The following is a 16,875-nucleotide window of genomic DNA, read 5'->3' as shown; positions in this document are numbered from 1 at the left end:
CTGTGTGTGTGTATGTATTTCGTTCCCTCACTCGCACCTTGCAATTGCTCTCCGTGCCATGTGTGCCACTCCACTTCTTTTTTGTACTACGACAACAAAGAATGAAAAACGAATTAGCTCTCGAGCGAAGATAATAAATTCATCACCAGGATTTCTGGACCCCCACCCTTCCCCCTTCTCCTCTAGCCCTTCCCTCCTCTCCGTGGTTCGCGCTCGCATAAGTCGCAGCATTCAGTCTCAATTTGTGCACCGTTGTCCACACGACGGAACGTTCAAGTCCGACCGAGAAGAGTGACAAAAAGGCACCACCGGCAACACACACACACACACACACACACAGGCGCGCGCGCGGTGTGACAGCATCGTTCGAGATACATAAATAAATATTGATGAAGCCGGCCATTCGGGACATTCGACTTACCGGAGCGAGACCGCTTCGGACATCATTCCAACACCGTCTTTGGTCAAAAGAACGATGGACGCGCCCGTCCGTCCGTCCGACCGTCCGTCCGTCCGTGTGTGTGTGTGACAAAAGATTTTGTGACAAATTTACCCGTCACGCCGGGCTATGCGCCCGGGTGTCATTGGCGTGATGTTTGCTGCTGCAGTACGACGAGACACACAACAAGCGGCTCTCACTTTCGAGCATCCTGTTCGTCTTGGCAACTTGGCGGTTCTTTGTCCTTCCCTGTCCCTGTCCGTCCGTCCGTCCATTCTGTGCGCTTGTGCGTGTGCTTGTGTGTGTGTGTGTGTCTGTTAAGCTAGTGGACAGTCGGAATCCCTGCTTAAACCATAAAACTGCAATTTATTACTTTACCTTGGCGCTGTAATGAAGTAATCAACTGATGCTGGGCAAATGTTTGCTCACTCGAAACTGACGACCACGACGATGACGACGATGACGACGACGACCGATGAGCTGACGTCCACACTCTACCTGGCGTGTCGATGCTCTCTACTCCACAGCCCGGTGGGGTTATTGGTGCGCGGATTATTGACACAATCATTGAACCTTCCTCGCTCACTCGCCATAGCATAACTCCCATCGTTCGACAGCCCCGACAGCCGCCAGCATACTTTTCATTGTCCACCGGAATGAAGGGGAGCTGGGGGACCGTTCGCTTGCAGACCCTAGGCGCTGCATCATCATCGTCATCGACCGCGTACGCCTAGCCGGTACCGTATTAATCATGAAGTCCCCGATCGGAGCAATCATCACGTTCGCCGGATTTGCGGGCCGGCCTCTCGTGTGGTCAGTGGTCCGGTGGCGGCTGCGAAAGTGACACTAACCTCCTGGACCTAGCCCACCCAGGAGCGAGCGAGTGTGCGAATGGCAAGCGAGCGCTTTCGACCACTCTCGATTGACGGGACACAATCATAAACATTAAAATCCCTTGTCCCAGGTTCGGGCCCTATGGACGAGAGGAATTGGCGGCAGAAGATGATGTGGTGGTGGTGTGGAGTTGGCCTGGCCCGCCTGACCAAGAGGTGCCCGTACCGAGTGTCATAACTAATAAATAAATCATGGCACACACCCTGCACACCAGTGTACACTACGAACACCTTCCGGTCGAGCATTATGGCGTGATGGCGAGCTGCATGGTCCGCGTCGAACCGTATCATATGCGACCACTTTCCGGACTGCATTCGCACGCGTGGGGTGGGTGGACTCTTCTCCCCCTCCCCCCTCCCTCACGTGGTGTGGTGGATCACATGTCAAGCTCGTCTGCCTGCCTGCCTGCCTGCAGTTGCAATTCGAGTGCAGTGTTCCTCCTTTGGCTTCATCAACTGTCGTACGACGACACCTTCATGGCGTCTCGATTGGTTTGAGCGGGAGGGAGGAAGGGGATACGGATCCGGATCCGAGGTCGTCTCCGGTCTGGTCGCTGGTGCATAGTAATGGGGCGGGAGTGGCCCCCAATTGGAATCTCTCCCAGGCGACGATCTCCCCAGGTGACCCCGTTTCGGTCCCGTGTTTGTGGTCCCCTCAATCGATGCACCGACCCATCGCAGCATGACCGACCATGGGTTTCAGCCGGAGGTGTGTTTTCCGAGTGCACACACACACACACACACACACACACACACACACGCAGACCATTCTGTGATCCTTGGCCGTGTCGTCCCTCGTGACGGAGACGGTGTGTAAGCTCAACTGCTATAATGATCGTAATAAACCAGAAGGGCAAACAATCGTACGGACGCGCGCGCACCCTCTTCCTCCGATGTGAGTGGTTTTTGGGGGGTTGTTGTTGTTGTTGTAGAATAGAGTTGAACAGTTGTTTGACTTGTGGTAGCTGCGCAGCTGTGCGTATGTCTGGCGATCACGTTTTGACACGTCGTACTGATCAATCTGATGACGCGATGGAGTGGATGCCAATCGATATGATGTTTTTTTGTGTTCGATAGTTAATTATTACATTAATTATCATGTTTTTGTGCACGTTTTTGTGCTACTTTTATTACTATTATTTAATTAGATTGCTCTTAGGATATATCTTTCTTTTCAAACATTAGTCTTTTTTTGAAATGATTGCAATTTATGTTTGAAAGCTGTTTACATTGTTACGTTTCCTGAAATGTTTATTTAAGCTTATTTAGTAGTAACGCATTTGCCTTATTCAAGTTGTTCTGTTATTTAAGAGGCAACGTTTCAAGGTCATGAGGCAATTATTCGTTGAATAATGAAAGCGCTTCTTGCTCTTTCTCTCTCTCACATACTTTCTGTTGCTATCGAAATTTAAAAATGCAATTGAAACAATACTTGTAACCCAATCATCAGCTGCTGCTGCTGCTGCTGCTGCTGCCAGTGAGCATAACAGAACAAGAACACCATTACGGTATTACCTGTCTGCCAGTCTGTCTACCAACCTACCTGCCTGCTGCACAATTTAATCAAGGTGTTTCGCCTTGCATAAGGATATGCATAAGGATGCCGCATAAGTAACCGCAAAAGCCCCGAAGATACGCTTCACTCTCGTTTGCCCACAACAGTCGCACCTTCTGCGCGAGACACGGTGCGCACTCGCGTCGCAACATTCTGCAAAAAGAAAAGCAAGAAAATGCTTACCCCGCTCCCCTCCCAATAAACCCGAGTTGATTACATGTATGTGCGAGTATTAATAATAATTATTACGATGAAATTATTCCGCACCATTATTTGGTCATCCGTTTGTCTGCCACGGAGCGGGAATCCAGCCGGTATCAATGGTTCGCTCTGCCAGTGGGGTGTAATGGTGTCGAATCGATTTTTCTTTCCCGCCCCCGGGTTCCCAGGTTTGTTGATGGTTTGATGTTTCGATTTCGTGCAATGACACTGGATCTCTGTCCATGGTGTGCGTGTGTGTGTGCGTTCGAAGTGAGCATTATGAGTCGTTGCCGAGTTGGGCATCATCATCAGAGGGATAAAGAATTCCTCCAGGCAGCAACGGGAGGCAGATGAAACTACTGCGGACTGTCTGGTGGATCCGATACCGTCCAGACTCGGATCCCTTTGTTCACTTGAATTCTGCTGCTGCTGCTGCTGCTGTGATGCGTTGCCACGGCCTCGCGTTGCAATTGCATCGATTATGCATTTACAAAAATTGCACAAAATTGCGAATCACAAAACGATGGTACGCGGCGGACGCGGTCACTTTGAAGTGAGAGCCGGGAGACGAGTCGAGACGAGGCGCGGTTCAGACCATTCGGAGGTGAGCGTTTGTTACGTTTGCGCCGCTGGCCGACCGGCCGTCTGGCAATGACACAGTAAACCCCGCCATGGATCACACGCTGGTCAGCTGTTGCGCTGTTGCCGAGCAAGTGCGCTTTCGTTTGGCTCATCATCGTACGCCACCGCTTGGCACTTGGTTCGCTGCAACCGCAACCCCCATACCCAGCCAGCTAATGATAATAAATTTCCACGCAAAATGCGAATAATAAACCAATTTGTGATTTGCTAACGGTAGTTTACGTTCACTAACTGCAGCCCCACTGCACTTACCGTTGCAATCAAGGTGAAGGTTACATTCCGTTTTAATGTTGTACTGGATGAGGCGGAAAAGGAGGAGATACACTTGTTCTAACATCTTTAGTATGATTAGTTCAGTGAGTGAGTGGACTGAGCAACAATCAGTGAGATGGTACAAAATGCTGAAACCTAGTAAAATGAAGGAATGATCGAGTCACAGGCGATTCTGCCAGCAGCCTTTTGAATCTGGCTAGCGATCGCTTACATGCTGAAAGGTACAATGGGGGGGGTAGGATTGTCTCGAGCAACCTGTAAAACATATTCCCTCCCGAAAAGGTGTCAACTACACCATCATCAACCATCGTTCAACTTGACATTGGAACGTCCCAAAAACGCCGCCCAAAAGCCAGGTTCCCAGTGAAGTGGCATATCCGAGTAGATTATTATCGGCCTAGCAGCTGCTACGGATGATTCATCAGCCGAAGAAGAAGAGGAAGAAGAACCGAACTCATGGTCCGGTTTCGTTGGAGACGACAGTGTCAGTGTCCAGCGCGTCGCCAGCGTCTTACAGCTGCGGTGGGCTCGGGAATGGGCGTGCTCTGGGTAACTGGCCGGACCGGTCAACCGGAACGTGTTTGACCTCATTGTTTCGGATGACAAATGAGAACGTGCTGTGTCATCAGCACGCGCGTCATGGATCGGACAAAAATCTGAAGAAGAAGAAAAAAAAACGGCTGCAAAACAGCAAAAATCTTTCTCACCAGATCAGATGTGGACCAAACCAAGTGGGGCCAATAGATTCGGAGCGCTTGTTTAGGAAGGTCACTGTGGAACACGGAACCACGCGCACGGACGGAGGACAGCAGCAACAGATGGTCCTCGTAGCAAAACTCCTCGGTTCTCGGCTGCAGCACCAACGAACCCAGCCATCTGGAACGCACGGCGCACTGGTGATGGGCGCAGACCTACTTCCTACGTTTATTTCTTCTTTTAATTCTGTTTTGTTTTACGTTTTAGGAAGAGAAAGATCATGACAGTCACAACAACCACAGCAAGCTAGGCCACAACAGATTGTATCCACACACAACCCCCGTTACTGACGCTACTGCGAAAACAATGACCTCGATTCGGGAATAATTACATCCAGCCAGGAGGGAACCCCTAGAGAACCACCAACGCAGTCTGCATCCAAAAAAATACCGCGCGCTCGATGCCAATCCTAAACAACGCTTCCGTTGGGCTGCTTGTTGCCACCAATTTCCCGCCAAGATGCTGCCGCGATGCGATTGCTAGGTCCAGTGATTTCCTGTTATTAAACACTTTGTTATTGCTTGGCTTTGGCTTGCGCCGAGTCCTAGGCCATCTATTCATTGTAATGAGTAGTGTGGTGAAGGGTTTTCCTGTTGGAAAATAACTCAAGAATACCACACACACGCACAGACACCGAACCAATCTCGGGACTCGGGTGCACATTTCTGGGAAAGTGTGGAAGTGCGCGCGTCACCGTCGCAGACCGCTGGTCGCGATCCGGAGCTTGTTTTCGAATAAAGACACGTACCACCGATTGCGCAGCAGTACCGTGTGCCGCCATCGCCGAGTGAGATACCGCGGCCACGCGGGATTCGCCGTTCGGTTCATCTGGTGAGCATCTTGGAAAACAATCTGCCGGCGCGGCACCGATTGTTTTTGGTGAGTGGAAGCTTCCTCCCTCTTTTGCGCCCAAGACGAATGGATAACAACGTGGTTCTGGTGTGTGTGTGTGTGTGGAGGGCCAACGCCACCACCTGCCTGCCTGCCTGCTTGCCTGCTTGCCTGCCAGTGGTGCGACTGCGAATGACGACGACTGACTTGCACTGCACATAGCACCATGATCGATTGCACTTCTTCTGTTACCAAGACCCACTAAAATCCGGGAAATTACAAAAGCGCGTAATGCACCACGCCAGCGAGGAAGGAAAATGACGGCTCCGCGCTCACTCCGCAAGAGTGAAAGAGCGGCGACTCATTGCGAATGCAGGACCTGCGGCCACAGGACCAAGCGGTAGCGGCAAATCGTTCTTTGAATTATCCTCCAGCCTCCCCTGGAAACCGCGTCGTCGAGCACGTCGACGGTCCTGAACTGCTGTGGATGGCATTCAGCGGCGAAGGGGTCGGTCACTTCATAACACACATGCTGCTGCGGCCGGTGCAAGATGTGCAATTCATGGCAATCGTTGATCGCGCGGTGATCGCCCGTTTCGCCCTCTTCCTATTTTCAACCGCAAGCAGCAATCGTTCGTGGTCAGTTGCCGAAACATGTTGGTGCTGCGGCAGTGGTGGTGGTGGTGTTTGGTGAAATATTAAACACGAAACATAATTACCACCATCATCATGGCCAAAGGGAATGGCAGCCCGGGATGTCATTTGACCAAGCAAGCGGACGGGCGGGGGGGAGAGCAATAGGAATGTGAAAGTAGCATTCCGGTCGCTGGTCAGGTCCATCATCATCATTATCACCGTCATGATCATCATCATCTGTTCTGCTATGCTCTGCTCTGCTCCGATCGGATCGGTGCGCGATCGGTTTTTGATGTTTGCTCGACCCCGGGTTCCAGCAAGGTGTTTTATGCACCGCTGATCTTTGGTGTAACCGGGAAACCTGTGTACCGGTTCTCGACGCATCGACAAGTGCGGCGCTGGTCTTTGTGATGCAGGAGCAGCAGCAGCAGCAGCAGTGGTACGGTGACCGCGCCGCGCAAATAATTGCGCAATCACACATCGGTTCGGTACCCGGGTTTTTGGGAGTTTTTGATGTCGTACATGAGGGGATGCGAATTGCGCCAACGCGACCGTACCGCCAGCACACGGCACACCACGGTCCGGAATGCAAGCAAGCATTTCTTTTTGATAATTTTATGTATGCTACATTGTTGTGCGTAGCTTATGGGCATTGAACCACCACCACTGGCGACCGATCGATCAACCGGTCGTTCGGTCGAGAACGGGCCAGTAATAATGGTACAGAAGAAACACATGTTTTCGGAACCTGCGGAAATGGGCAATTAGAACGAGAGATTTGCGACATTTGTCATCCGGGGATGCAATTTGCAAACTCAACCGCAACCATACTGCATATTCATGGAACCTATTAACGGTTCGGGCGCCGGATCATGATCTCTCCAATCGCGCATCTCGACGATAATTACGGGATCGAGAAGCTAATTAGTGCTCCAGTTCTGTGGAATTACTCTACTCGTTTGACAACGTCACCGTTTGCTTGGTGTAATTAGCATCCGATTTGACGTCATATATTGTTGGTGCGAAGCGAGTGACGTCATAGTTCAGGCGTGATTAATGCTGTCATTGCTCGTGCTGTCGATCAATCGATCGGAGAACAGAACAGACGATCATCTTACTATCTGCGTCATCATCATACCCCTGATAACGTCATTGATGATCGGTTCGTTCAACGAGAGATCCGCGATTCCGCGATTGCCATCCCTCCAGTGACAGTGACACCGATCCGGAGTGGCGAGACGGCGCCTCGTTGTGTGGAGGGTCCCCTAACGGATGATGCGCGCACTCGGTCTGGCCTTCGGGAACAATGCTGCGAGTCAATTGGACGCAGTCGAGCGATGCGCGCGCCAAGGGTGCTTACTTAAATAATTCAAATTAAATAATGAACGGTGTGCGGTCGCTGTCGTCGTCGTCCTCGTCAATTCAATGATGCTTGCGGCCAACACCAACCAACCCCTTTGTTTTCGGCCCTTTCGCTCGCATCGATTGGCCAAATTGCAAACATCAAGTACCCGGTAACCAGGAAGGGAGCGAATTCACGGTCGCCTCGCAATGAAAGGCGGACAGGCTTGGTGCATCCGAGCACGGAGAGAGAGAGAGGAACTGTGTGGTGGTTGTGGTGGTGGTGTTGTGGAGCGAGCAGCGTTCCTGGGCTTCAGCAATTAATTGGTTAATTGTGGTCCGCAACGGTAGAGAGGGGGGCAACCAAACCAAATGGAAGACGGCACACGGGACACACCAATTTCCATCGGGGAAACTCCTCCCCGGTTGGGCCTCGGTTTCTGGTGGAAAAGGAAAAGTCCCGAAATGAGGAAACAACAACAACAGCCAACAACTCCACAACAAGCGGAACGGAGAAGCAGGAGCATGAGGCGCGACTAAAGCCTTCTACAGCATTTTCCATTTCCCTCACCAAATGCTCGCTTTTTATGCAAAACAGCCAAAGGTAACATTTTTGGACATTTTAATTAGCAGTTTCATTGATGGTGGTGGCCACCCGGTTCCACCAATCGGGCCATCATGCCAACCAACCAACCGGCCTGCCTGCCTGCCTGCCTGTCACTAGGTTGTGTCCTTAGCATAAAACACCCAACCAAACACACCACCCTTCCTCGGGTCCTTCCGATCCGGTTCAAGGTTGTGCCCAGTATGATGGAGGGGTGCTGCCTGCTCCATTGATCAGCGATAAGATCGAGAGGAAGCCGCCGGTGGAAAGGAAGGGTTAAAGCGAGCAAGCAAGCAAGCGGCGGACACACCGTGCTACGTGGAGTTGTGCTGTTAATTAGAAAAAAAATATGTTGCTACCGTACCGTACCGTACCGTCGGTTGGTTGGTTGGTTTGTTGGCATCACCCTTCGGTCCTCCGATCGATTCAATTACCCGCAAATTGGCCGCGAAACCCTCCACGTGCCCTGGGTGCTGCCTTTCCACCGCTTTCCGGTTTCCTTGCTGCTTGCTGTCAACCTTGAAAAAACCCCTCGCGCCTGGCGGTCGGAAGCCGTCGCCGTGACGCTTCATTTAACCCGTCAATAGGAGCAGCGCGCATCGTGTGGCCACTCCACCGACACCAGCAACCAGAGAGCACCCCCTGGCCCGTTCTGAGCGTAATGAATTGACACTGTGGCACTTTGCGCGTGTCTGACGCACGTCCGGCGCATCAAAGTGGCGATCAGGAGGAGTAAATCAATATTAAAAAAAAAACGATATGACGATGAGGCATAACTAGAAGTGTTGTACCTTTACTGGTACTAATGTTCCATTGAAATCCACCTTTCAATGTAGCTTTATGCTGCTAATTACGATCAATACGATCCAGAAAGCATAATGTCTCTCTCTCTCTCTTGTTGTCCCCTTCTCTGCTTATCTCGCTGTATCAATGTCAATCGTGCTGCAACTACCATTTCCTTCTGAGGTAAAGCGCAAAGCAAGCAAGCGAACCAACAAAAAAAAAAAAAGAAAAACCAGTAGCTACTGAACGGCGGCGGGGCCAAGGAATGGCGCATAAAACGGAAAGAACCCGTTGCCGCGCCTGCCACCAAATATGCGACGTTCCGGTGGTTGCGCGCGCGCTCGCTCGCTCGCTGGCTCGGTCCTTCGGTCTGTCGGTCGCGCCTGGCCGCCACCGCCATTCCTTCGCCGCCGCCGGCGCGCTGTTTGCGAGTCCTTAGAAGAAATGATTAATTGCTACGCGAGCGCGCCGCCGCCGGGTGCGCTAATGTTATTACTAGCAGTTTGTTTTATGTTTATGTTGCCAGCTTTCGTCTGTTTTCGATGGTTTTTTTTTGTTTCGCTGTCTCGCTGTCGCGCTAGTGTTGTGTGTGTGTGTGTGTGTGTGTGTGTGTTTTCTTGATGATGACACCGAGAGCCTATGACCGAACGAGAGGTCAATGCCGGTGGACCAACAATCCTTTTTCGCCATTTCGCGTGTCCTGTGAAAGGAGCAACCACCGAGAAGGCCACGGCACACGAGGACTCGGGAGTTCACTCGCTGGCTGGTGAGCAGACCGAAACCCCTAACCAGCGTTGGCGCAGTTTCGCTCATTAAATTAGCACATTTATGTCTTTCGTCTCGCCGCGAACCGCTACACCGACGGGTGTGATGTGATGCGATGCGATGTGTCTCTCGATCCTCTTCTGGTCCCTACCTTGACCGCGGGTGTGTCACTTTGGTGCCTTCGACGACGAGGACGCGAGTCCCCGACAGCTCTTTGGCTCCGTTGTAGCTGACGATCTCCTCGTTGGTTGGCTGCGTTGGTTGGTTGGTGCCAGAGATGGTCGCGAATCGCGAATTTTCATAATTAATACAATCGGCCCCGGGGACGACGATGTGCCCTAATAAGCGGTGTCGCCGTCTTGCGCCAGGGCGCGACATAGCATCGGATGAAGGTGCCCACTACTGCACAGCCGTTGCAACGACCCATATCGGGAGTGATGCCCTTTTTGGGGAACTCTCTCCCTCTCTCTTTTTCCCTCTCTCCATCCGGTGGCTGGTTCGTGATGTCGCCACCAGTGACCAACTTGCTTCGAGATCCTTGGCGCCGGACACAGATTTTCCGGCAATGAGTCGCCGGTCGCAGCGTATGAGCTAATGACCCGTGGCTGGTGTTTCTGATATCACCAGACCGCTAGTGAAGTCATTAGGACCCGGTCTAGCTCGTGTTTCTTAAGAGGCCCAACATGCGAGACACACACACACACACGCACACACGGCGCATGACGTGACATTATGTTTATCTTCCTTCTGGCAAGGCTCTGAAGAACAATCTACGCCACAAAAAAACAACGACGACAACCATGACGTTGCGACGGTTTCCCCGGTAACCGTGACCGTGACCGTGTCAGCGTGTCACCTCTCGGAAGGCGCACGGCGCACCCGGAAGGTGACCGGTCTGCCTGGCATGTCTAGACCAATCGACCGACGGACCGAAAATCCGAATCAAGCTTCTTTCTAGCAGTTGTCGCGTGCCACCTTCCGTTCCGTTGCCCAAGGGGAAGGGGGGAAGGGGGGAGTGGAGGTCACTCGCAGCTACAGATACAGGCCGCTGCCGCCGCCACCATCGAGGGTTCGAGGCGGGCATTTGCTTACTTCACGTGATTTGTGGCCGAGCACGTCGTCATCGTCGTTGTCGTCAACGTGCGCCGGGCGAGAGTGACGATCGTGCAGCCGGCCAGCAGTTCGTGTTGTTGTCCCCAGACAGACCCCTTTCTTTACACAACACCGAGCACGGGCTACCGATGCGTACACGATGATGCGTGTCCTGGCGTCACTTCCGGAATCCCCGAGCAAAAGCATCCGATGCGAAGGGAAGGTTCTCGCAACGTGCGACGAATGTCAAAGTGGCGCTTCATTACCGTTCGGTTCATCATCGTCCCGTTTTCAGGCGTAATGATGCCGGAAAACATCATTTATTCCTCGCAGCTTACTTACTCGAAGCGACGGCCGCAATCGTCAATCGAAGAAGGCTTTGCATTGTTTTGGATATACACTCTTCATATTAATGTTGACACTTTTCTCTGCTTTCTCGACAGGTCTGATGAGGATACATCCAGTGGTAACAAATACAACAGAATGGATGAGGATAACGTGCAGGATAAGGAGCGGTTTGCCAGGTAAGCTTTCCATCTCGTTCTCTCTCTCTCTCTTTCGCTCGTGTCTTCTTTTCGCCATTCAACAAACCAAACATCTTCCTTTCGTGTTCTCTTCTTCGGTGCTGCAAACATTCAACAAATATTCGCCTCCTTACCTTACATCCTCCCCTCACCTTCGGAGGTACGACGATGTGTCCAAGATTATCGAACAAATTGGGAACAGAAACAATTCATTCAGATGTGGCCTTCTTCTTGAAAAACAAAAAACAAAAAAACCCAAGGAACCGTACCGGTTGCGGCCGCTTCACTCCGTGTCCGTTCCTTCGTTCTTTTGGCGGTTTTTTTCCTCCCGCTCTGTGCTCGCGGTGCAGCAAAGGTTTTGATTTGGCCTCCTCTCCCTCCCCCCGCCAGCACCTGATGGACTGAGGTGCAATTTCGTTAAATCATTTACCGCATTTTTCTGTGCGCGTTGCTGCTGCTGCTGCACCGTCGTCGCCGCCGTCACCGTCGCCGTCGCCTCCATGTGGCCACCGATGTCGTTGTAAAACCGGTCATTAAAACCACCTTTCGGCAAATGTAGCTTCCCTCTCGCCCCGGAACGGCGCGGAGTGGCGATGAGAATTGTTTCATTTTTGCGAAGATCATTAAATTTCCAATAAATCGCACATAATAATACCCAATCATTTCGTCGTCGTCCCGGTCCCGATGCCGGTCCCGGTCCGGGCCGCCACTGCTGCCAGCGTTCCAGCCAGCCACCCGGATCTCCGGTTGTTCCGGGGTTCGCGAGTTTTTTTTTCTGTTTTTGAGGTTGGCGTCCACGGATCGCCGCGCCCTTTTTGCGAGTGCCGCGATGGTGCGATGCGATGCCAGAAGGTTCCGTGTGGCGAGTGTGAGTTCGGCGCTGTTCGGTGCACCACCACCACACATGCAGTGGGGGGTCAGGGAAAATCTGGCGCATTTTTTTTTGCTTGCAACGGAATGATGGTTCTCGTTCCCTGCCTCGAAGCCAAATCGAAGCCGCGCGCTAATGATGATAACGACCTTTGTGTATGTGTGTGAGCGTGATCATTATGTGTGCCAGGTTGTTTGTGATGTTGTGCCGTTGACATTATTCGTCGGAATGTACCATGCTGTATGGTTTGTTGCCGCGCGCGCGCCACAAACGTCAAATGTCCGATCCTGTGGCAGGGGATGGGGAGAAAATCTGTCAAAAAATTAAAACCCCCTCGCACCCAGAAGAAGCCTCGGCGGTACAGAACCGTGCAGCATACTTTACCGGTTGATGTGAATCGAAACCAACATCGCACACGGTGAGCAGAAGAAGGAGAAGGAGAAGTGGGAATTTGTGGTTCTGCTGCTGCTGCTGCTGCTGCTGCTGCTTCTCCCCGAAGAATTGTGTGTGGCAGCAGAAAATTGCACTGCCATTGCCATCAACAGTGAGAACAGTCGTGTCGTCCTTTCCCCGCGGGAAGACGGGACGGATGAGTGAGTGAGCATAAATTGAACTTCCGAGCAGCGAGCGAGAGCCCCGGCAATGAAAAAACTATGTTGCTTATGTCGTTTGTAAACGTCGCCGCCTCTTAGTAGGCGAGGCGAGGTGCGCCGCTCGTCTCCGTCACGTTCTTCCTGGTCGTCGCCTGCTTCGTTTTTGCCTTCAAGAGATGGACGGATGGCACTTTACTTGTGCCGCTCGATCTCACGAAAAAAAAAAAACGGAACATTCGGATCGAGTTTTTCTTTTGCGACAGGTAAGGCCGCTACTTTTTTTTTGCTGCGACAACAGTGCACCTCACAACAAATCGTCACCCGATCGATCGATCGATCGATCGATCGATCGTTGTTGAAGGTTCTCCATTTCTCAGCAAATGTTTACATTCGATCTTTATGATTCCGCTTCGCTTGTTACTTGCCTTGTTTTGCTGCTTAGTTTTATGTCGTCGTTTTTTTTCTGTTGTTGTTGCGCCGCCGCTGCTGCTAATGTCGTGGTCTATTACTTACCAGTCATTGCGATCGCGATCTCGTTATTTGCTTGCCTACCGCCGGCCGGCCAGCTTCTCGCGATGCTCTCGAGGGAGCGCAACCGTAACATCGGGATGTGCGCGATGCACCAGCCATGGACCGGAGATGGCGCACGACTTTGAGTGCCCGTAACGGCTCCTTCCTTCCCTCTGCCATGTACTTGTTGACACAGCATCTTTACCGAAGAAGGAGAGAGAGAAGAGAGAGAGAGAGAGAGAGAGAACCAAGGGTTTGACGTTGATTGAACGGAACACAGCATCCGAGTGGAGGCGCGCTAGTAAATGACATTTAATTTAAAATCAATCAATAAAACCCCGAGTGGTGTAAGAGACGGCGCACCGGTGGTAAACGCTGTTGACAGGGCAGCGAGTCCAGGGCTGGGGGTTAACTTGATGCGCGATTGATGATCGGGATGTGGTCGGTCGTGTTGAAATGATTTACTACCACGTGATGGGCATTCCAGCAGCAGCGAGCGAGAAGGACATTCAATAATTGGCCCAAGTGTACGTGTGCATGGTTTGTGTGTTGACAAATCCTGGCAACATTTATTTACACCTTATCTGTCCGCAAGCATAATACCTCGTTCGCATGTTAATACCACTTTGTTGTTGGTATTTTTTTTTATCCCCTTCTTGCGCTTCAAAGTCTGCGATTTACATGTGCGATGCGTAGGCACATGGAAGAAGGCGAAAAAAATAGTGTCGGCATCTTATGTTGCTCCTTAATTGATTAATTAACACCTCATATAAAGGGAAAAAGAAATGCAGCCGAGATGCAGCAGCAAAAAAGCTGGCCAGCACCAGCCATTCATAAAGGAATGTGACGCAGCAGCATAAAAAAAATATGCTAGATTAAAGCTATCACGCGCGCCAGCTCTTCGCTCCCCCCCTTTTCTTCGTGCGACTAACGTGTTCCGTTACATTAAGAGCCAAGCCAAGAAAGAGACAGCAACAACAACAACAACAACAGCAACAAAAAAGCCTACACATAATTACAAACCATCACCTTCCGCAACGTGGCGGCATCGTGTGGTGCACACTAGGAAGAGATGGGGACAAGGGGAAGTACGGTAAACATTCCGCGTGCGCCGACCACCGCCACCACCACCAGCACGAGCACCACCGATTGGCGTACTTGCCACTTGGTCACGTGCGGATGGTCGATTTATTTGAATTCACGATCAGTTCGCCGGCGCCCGGCCACGGCCACGGTCAGGAACACGGCAGTCCATCGGCCGGAGATGGAGATGGATGAAATCGAAAGGATGGCTCTGGTGTGCGGCCAGAAAAAAATGAACCAAAAAAAAACATATATTCCTCCCAAAGACACGATTGTGGAGGACGACGGGAAGAGCGTGAAGCGCGCGCGCGTGCCTCCATCAAACCAGCGTAAGGGGAGAGAGGCAGAGAGAGAGAGAGAGGTCAGGAATCAATTGCAATCACAATTGGGTGGCCCCCTGGCTTGGCCTGGTCTGGTCTGGCCACCGTTCTGCCACGCATCCACGCAGGACACCACCTCATCACCGGTAATGATGGAGGAAAGCCATCGTGGCGCTGCTGGTGGTGGTGGTGGTGTCGTGCGTGCATTACCTTTTGCGTGACTCTCGCAGGTTACGCGCTTTAACTTTACAAAATCACGAACCCACTAGCCAGCCCGCCAGCCAGCCAGCCAGCCAGCCATCGGCACGCGCGCGTCTTTAAACGCAAGCGCCAAGCGCCAAAGCTCGAAGGGTTCGTCGTTTGTTGGGGCGAACAGTTCACTCCGTGGCGTGCGCCATGCGCCCGTTCCCGTCCGTGCGAATTGTCAACCGGCTTTCGGGAGCCGTTTTCACACGCGTTCCCGTGGTCTTACTGCCCTACTACTAAATCCTTCCTTCCTCAGAGGCACGCAGTTGGTGCCAAAAAAAAACCAAAAAAAAACTGTTGGTTCCCGAGGTGGGCGTTGAACATCCTTTGGTGTCTCATTTTTTGGCATGATCGCGAGCAGGGGGTGAGGTGAGGCCCTCTTCCTCGGGGGTGTGACACTTTTGCGACACGCCGACACCGGCACGCTTTGATGTTTGCGTGTTTTCTTGGGTGTGAAGCGTTCGTTTTTGTCATTCATGCGCTCGTCCGTCTCGTTTGATACCATCGTTTGGATCAAGGTCAATGTCAGGCTGCCAGGCTGTGTATGCTTGTGCGTGTGTGTGTGTGTGTATGACACATTTATGAGAAGGAACAGATAATCGCTTCATTTTCTTTCACGAATTGCATGTGCATGTCGGTGATAAGTGTAGCTCTCATCATTGCCACCTCTGCGATCTCTGCGAGCAATCACATCTCGAAGGTTTTTGGCAACATTTTGCAGCATCAACATGAGGTGGTGTGTGTGTTGCACGCTCACTCTGAAGGCCACTGCAGCCTTCTCTTCCACATCATTATCTCTAACGAAACGGAAATTCGCCGGGAAATTGTTTTCACGGAACGTTTAGCACAATTAGTGCATTCTTCGATAATCAACGTTCCTGGTGTAGGGCTTTTGGGTTGTTTCTGGTTCATTTTTTTCCTGCGTTTGCATAAACCACACACACATACACACACATGCGCAAAGGATCGAAATATTGCTGGCTAAAAATTCAGTTCTGCAGTTGTTCTTCGAAATGTTCATCAAGTTGCTCGACTATGTTCAGAACAAATAATTTTTCCACTACATCATCATGTTGCGCACAACCAGCGCGAGGTTTGCCTCACTTTAGACGAAGCTGGCTTCCCGGTACAACCTCAAATACTTGGTATGATGCCCTTCCTCTGCACCCAAAAACCAACACAACATTATTTCGTCCACCGAGCAAAAGGGGGGTTCAGTTGTTGTTGTTGTTGTTGTTCGAAGACTCAAAATTAACGCAAATTATGGTACAAAGTTAAGGCCGGAGAGGCAATCAGTTTGGAGGTTTTGAGTGGAGAAAAAAAAACACAAGACACTGGTGAAGGCACTCTCTACGTTATTTTTTTTTGGCCGGCCTCGGCGGTGGTCGCACTTCGTCGAGCTTCTCCTCCTCAACGTCGACAGCTTTGACGGACCCCCCCCCCCCCCCTCCCCGCTCACCCCACTGCGGGACGACGGCGAAGAGCGAAAGCGTCGTATATCGACCGGAAAGATAATATGTCGATACCTATAACATAAGAAATTACGCCAACCTACTAATTAGTTTAAAGGCGAAGGTAGTGGCTAGTAAGAGGGAGGGGGATCTTGTGTCGGACAGAAAAGTAGAGGTCCCCGCATCAACGGCAGCAGCAGCAGCAGCCACTTTCGATCTAGAGAAAGAGAGAGAGAGGCTAAGGCAAAATGGATCGCTCCGCGGACTCCCGTATCTCTCTGCCGTACCGCCAAACCGCCCAAGGTCTCCACTTCTTTGGGGCTCGTTCGTCCCAACTGGACGTAGAAAATTGAAGGATAGCATTAAAACAACAGCAGCAACAGCAAAAACAGCGCAAATAACGGATCACCTGCGGGCACATCAAACCACTCCGTCGGGAACCTGTCGGTCGAAATCGGTTCTATCG

General features: G+C 51.5%; 1 protein-coding gene across 5 annotated transcripts in view; it reads left to right on the top strand.

Annotated features, from left to right (window-relative positions):
* LOC125949620 (aryl hydrocarbon receptor nuclear translocator homolog) overlaps nucleotides 1–16,875 on the top strand; it is a 206,610-nt gene that overhangs the window by 93,128 nt on the left and 96,607 nt on the right. For all 5 annotated transcript variants that reach the window (XM_049676849.1, XM_049676850.1, XM_049676848.1 and 2 more), the window contains one exon: nucleotides 11,255–11,335. In XM_049676849.1, coding sequence (XP_049532806.1) covers nucleotides 11,255–11,335 — 81 coding nt within the window. The remainder of the gene's footprint in view (nucleotides 1–11,254; nucleotides 11,336–16,875) is intronic.

This window comes from Anopheles darlingi, chromosome 2 (genome assembly GCF_943734745.1).
Source record: "Anopheles darlingi chromosome 2, idAnoDarlMG_H_01, whole genome shotgun sequence".
In the NCBI taxonomy this organism is placed as follows: Eukaryota; Metazoa; Arthropoda; class Insecta; order Diptera; family Culicidae; genus Anopheles; species Anopheles darlingi.
The sequence above is the reverse complement of the archived record's forward strand: the minus strand, read 5'-3'. Positions and strand labels throughout refer to the sequence as shown.